This window comes from Eriocheir sinensis, chromosome 59, assembly GCF_024679095.1.
Source record: "Eriocheir sinensis breed Jianghai 21 chromosome 59, ASM2467909v1, whole genome shotgun sequence".
NCBI lineage: Eukaryota > Metazoa > Arthropoda > Malacostraca > Decapoda > Varunidae > Eriocheir > Eriocheir sinensis.
In genome coordinates, this window is record NC_066567.1 from 10,375,656 (window position 1) to 10,379,656 (window position 4,001).

At 52.7% G+C, this 4,001-nt stretch overlaps 1 protein-coding gene across 1 annotated transcript in view; it reads right to left on the reverse strand.

Moving 5' to 3' along the window:
• Positions 1–408: 408 nt before the first annotated feature.
• LOC126985195 (transient receptor potential cation channel subfamily A member 1-like) overlaps positions 409–4,001 on the reverse strand; it is a 29,253-nt gene continuing 25,660 nt past the window's right edge. The window contains exons 5-7 of the mRNA XM_050839752.1: positions 2,346–2,958; positions 674–2,287; positions 409–488 (exon numbers count right to left, since the gene is read on the reverse strand). Coding sequence (XP_050695709.1) covers positions 409–488; positions 674–2,287; positions 2,346–2,958 — 2,307 coding nt within the window. The remainder of the gene's footprint in view (positions 489–673; positions 2,288–2,345; positions 2,959–4,001) is intronic.

Below are 4,001 nucleotides of genomic sequence, written 5' to 3' on the forward strand. Positions count from 1 at the left end.
CTCGGCCAGGGTGTTTTGGCGTCACTGCGGAGACGGGCAGAGGACGTGTTTGTCCACCTTCTCCGTCAGGGACAAAACTGCGGCCATCAACTGATCCAGGCGATTGTTGGCCGTGGCGAGCTCCTTCTCCAGCACCACGTGTTTGTCCACCTTCTCCGTCAGGGATGAAATTGTGTCCATCAGCTGATTCATGCAAGACTCCAGCCCCGAGAGGCGGTTGTTGGCTGCATCACGGTCCTTCTCCAGCACCACGTGTTTGTCCACCTTCTCCGGCAGGGACGAAACTGTGTCCATCAACTGATCCAGGCAGTTGTTGGCCGTGGCGAGGTCCTTCTCCAGCACTACGTGTTTGTCCACCTTCTTCTCCTTGAGGGATGAAACTGTGTCCATCAGCTGTTCATGCAAAACTCAGCCCGAGCGGTCATTGGCCGTGGCTTGCTTCTTCTTCAGCATCGCGTCCTTGGCCCCATAATCTGTGCCTTCGTTAGCTGGAAGGGGAAGTAGGGGTTGTTGGGGAACATGGAGATGGTTTGCTTGTTGTTGAAACAGGTCTGGGACATGGGTGCCCTGCATTTCAGGCGGTTGAGGAGCTGTCTGGCTAGGCTGTGCCGCTTCCAACTGATGGGACAGCAGATGGGACAGCGGCACTTGTACTTGTCATCACCACCCACACAGCACCACAGCGACCATAGGAAGATCTGATGCAGTGGACCGGTCAGTAACCCAGACTCAATGATGGACACCAGCTCCACCCTGCTTCTGTAGCTCGTGATCTCCGCCTCTTTCTGGATCTTGTGGATGTCGCTCACCGCCAGGCCATTGAGCAGGTTCATGAGGACAAGCACGATGAGGAACACGAAGGCCACGAAGAGGAGGTGCGAGAAGACGGGAAAGGCGTCGAGGGGGAGATCCTTGTACTCAATCTCCCCGGTGGCCATGGTTAGGGTCTTGAGGAGGGAGTTGTGGTATGGAGTGAAGGAGGTGGTGGTGAAGTTTTCATCCACTTGAAATGCCAGGTAGAAGCTGAAGATGAAGGCGACCACCATGGAGGAGAACATGGCGATGAATTTGAGGAAGTTGCTGGTGACCATAGATAACATGGTGATGTAGATGGACAGGCCTGGGTGCTGTCCCAGCACCAGCACCAACTCTATCCACGAGAACAGCACCAGCCAGGCACACATACTCTGCTGCAGCGCTGCCTCCATGGGCATGAACAGCACCGTGCAAGTCAGGAGAATTATTGAGATTTCAAGCCAGTTCTTAAACCTTTCCACGTACTGTCTCCAGGAGATACAGAACTCAGTCACTTCCCTCACTGCAATAAACGAGGTGCAGATGGAGATGAGGACTTGTAGACTGATCTTGAGGGCCATGTTGTCCTTTGCTGGGTCTGGAAAGCCTGTGTTGACTGTGGCATTGTGTCCGCTTGGGTCTGGAACGCCTGTGTTGGCTGTGGCATTGTGTCCACTTGGGTCAGCATCCATCGAGGGTGTGAAGTTCCCATGGAAGAGAAGGATGTAGGCTGTCAGGAAGGCGAGGAAGGCCATGTACACCAGGGTGTTTATGTAGTAGTATTTCTGGATCATCCGCCACTTCAGGGACAGGAGCGTGTCAATCACAGGGTGTTTGAGGAGATGTTGGTGCTCATGTGAGTCACTCAGGAACATCAGGAACTTTGTCTCCGGGTACATCTTCAGGTGGTGCGACGTTTGTTTGGGCACCAACTTGCTGTAGTGGAAGGTGATCTTAAAGTTATCGTTGAATTCATTGTTACGTGACTTTATGCAGTTGTTGAACACCTCCTCCAGGACTGACGCCTGGATGCGGGATATGGCCAGCTCCCCAAACTTGTCCTTGATGGTGAGACTTGCCCCGCTGAGGAGGAGTTTACACACAAAGCTCTGGTCATCAAAGTGTACAGCGTAATGCAGAGCTGTGGACCCTAACTCATCCTGTGTATCCAGATCCACCAAACATTTGTCCGTGAAAGTGATCCTATACTTTGCATCCAGGTCTTGGGACTGTTCCTCAGTGTACCCAGGCTCTACCTGCAAATCCAGGTCCATCAACCGTTTCATGTCCAGCAGCAGCTCCAGACACATGGAGTAATCAACGCCTTCTTCTTTATTGTCATACCTCCTTCTGACTATCTTGTGCAGAGCCGTCTGCCCCCGGTCATCTCTCTTCTTCAAGGCGTCCCTCACCTTCCTGTAATCTGTGTTCGGGTCATCCTGGTCTCTCAGCGCCAGCAGCAGGAGCGTGAGTATCTCGTAGTATCCATGCTCTGCCGCACAGGATCAGGTTCATCTGGCTGGTCTGGTCCTCCTGTGAAGTGTCAGCACCGCGCTTCAGCAACTCCTTCATGAAGTCCGTCAGTCGCTCCTTGCATGCATACATCAGCAGTGTGTACTCCTCTTGCTGCTTCTCCAGCGCTGACTTCAAGGACTGCGATTCGTCTTCCTCGATCTCGTCCAGGATCTCTCGAAAGAGTTCAATGTCGCGGCGGATCAGAGCATTGTAGAGCTCCTCGCTGAGGTGCCTCTGTGGCTCAACGATGGCGGAGGAGTCGATGGAGTCCAGTAAGCCAGTGACCTCATTCTTGATAAGATCATCAGCTGTTTTGTTGCCATAAGTTGCCTTGATGGTCGCCCCCTTGTAGATACGCTGCTTCACCATGTACTCCCAGCCCCTGTTGATCGCCATGGAGAGCGGAGACTGTCTCTCAAGGTTAAGTACGTCAACGATGGTCTCATTACAGGACAGGAGGGCGTCCAGACAGGCCTTGTAGGAGTCCTCGTCAGTCTCCCTGTGTTTGACGAGGAGGTGGAGGGCCGTATCGCGGTAGCACCCTGCCTTGGCATTTGGGTCGACACCTTTCTCCAGGAGGGTCTTGACCACCTCCACGTTGCCATTCTTGGCGGCGTAGTGAAGGGGACAGAACTTATCATAGAGGTTCTGGAAATGGGCAAGACTTTAGTGACAGGAACAATTTCTTCTGATCCTGGAAATAATTATGCAAGACTCTAATTGTGAAGGGGAGAATACTTCTACAAGGGGACAATTTTTCTTGAAGGGGACAATATTCTCCCCCTGACGAGTCCTGGAAATATGCAAGACTCTAGTAATGGTGTAAAGGGGACAATGCTTCTACAAGGGGACAGTGTTTCCTCCCTGAAAGGTCCTAGAAATATGCAAGACTCTAGTAATGGTATGAAGGGGACAATACTTCTACAAGGGGACAGTGTTTATGAAATGCCAGATTTCTGTAGTGAAGAAAAATGTAAGTGTAAGTGCGTGCAAGTAAGTGTTTAAGTGAGAGGCCCGCAGTAACCGTTAATTTTCTCACGGTGAGGCCCATCTGGTCCCTCCCTGCCCCCTCCTACTGCCGCGACCACGTGGCATCTCCTCCAGCAACCAGTGACCCCCCCTCCTCCCCTATTTCCGCTCGCTCCCTTCCCCAGCCCACTGGTCCCCTAAACCTTTGGCCTGGCGTTCTCCGTCTGCTTCCTTCCCTCCCTCGCTGCGCGCGCCCCAGTGAGTGCTTACCAGAAACTTCTTTCAAAATAAATTACCCTCCTATGAGTGTTGGTCCCATGATAGATTTTTGCCACGAAAAAATCTTGTAATCCGTCCTAGCTGAATTAGGTGGTAACACATCAGTGGGAATTGTAAGTTTCCTCCCCTCGTATGAACACTAGAAACCACTTAAGCCCTTCTGGCAATCCACCCCGTCTCTCCATCTTCTTCCTGGCCTGTTAAACGCGACTACCCTCTCCAGCAGAGACACGCCAGTCCTCGTCGACAGACCGACTTGGTCGGCTGGATTTCTATCGCCGATAGAGTCGGTTTGTCGGCTCCCTGCTACGGGCCGCCTTAGGCAGGCCGTGCTCCCTCGTGCTGAGGGAGCAATCTTTATCCTCCCTCCCTCTCCAGAGACACGCCAGTCCTCATCGACAGACCGACTTGGTCGGCTAGATTTCGATCGCCGATAGAGTCAG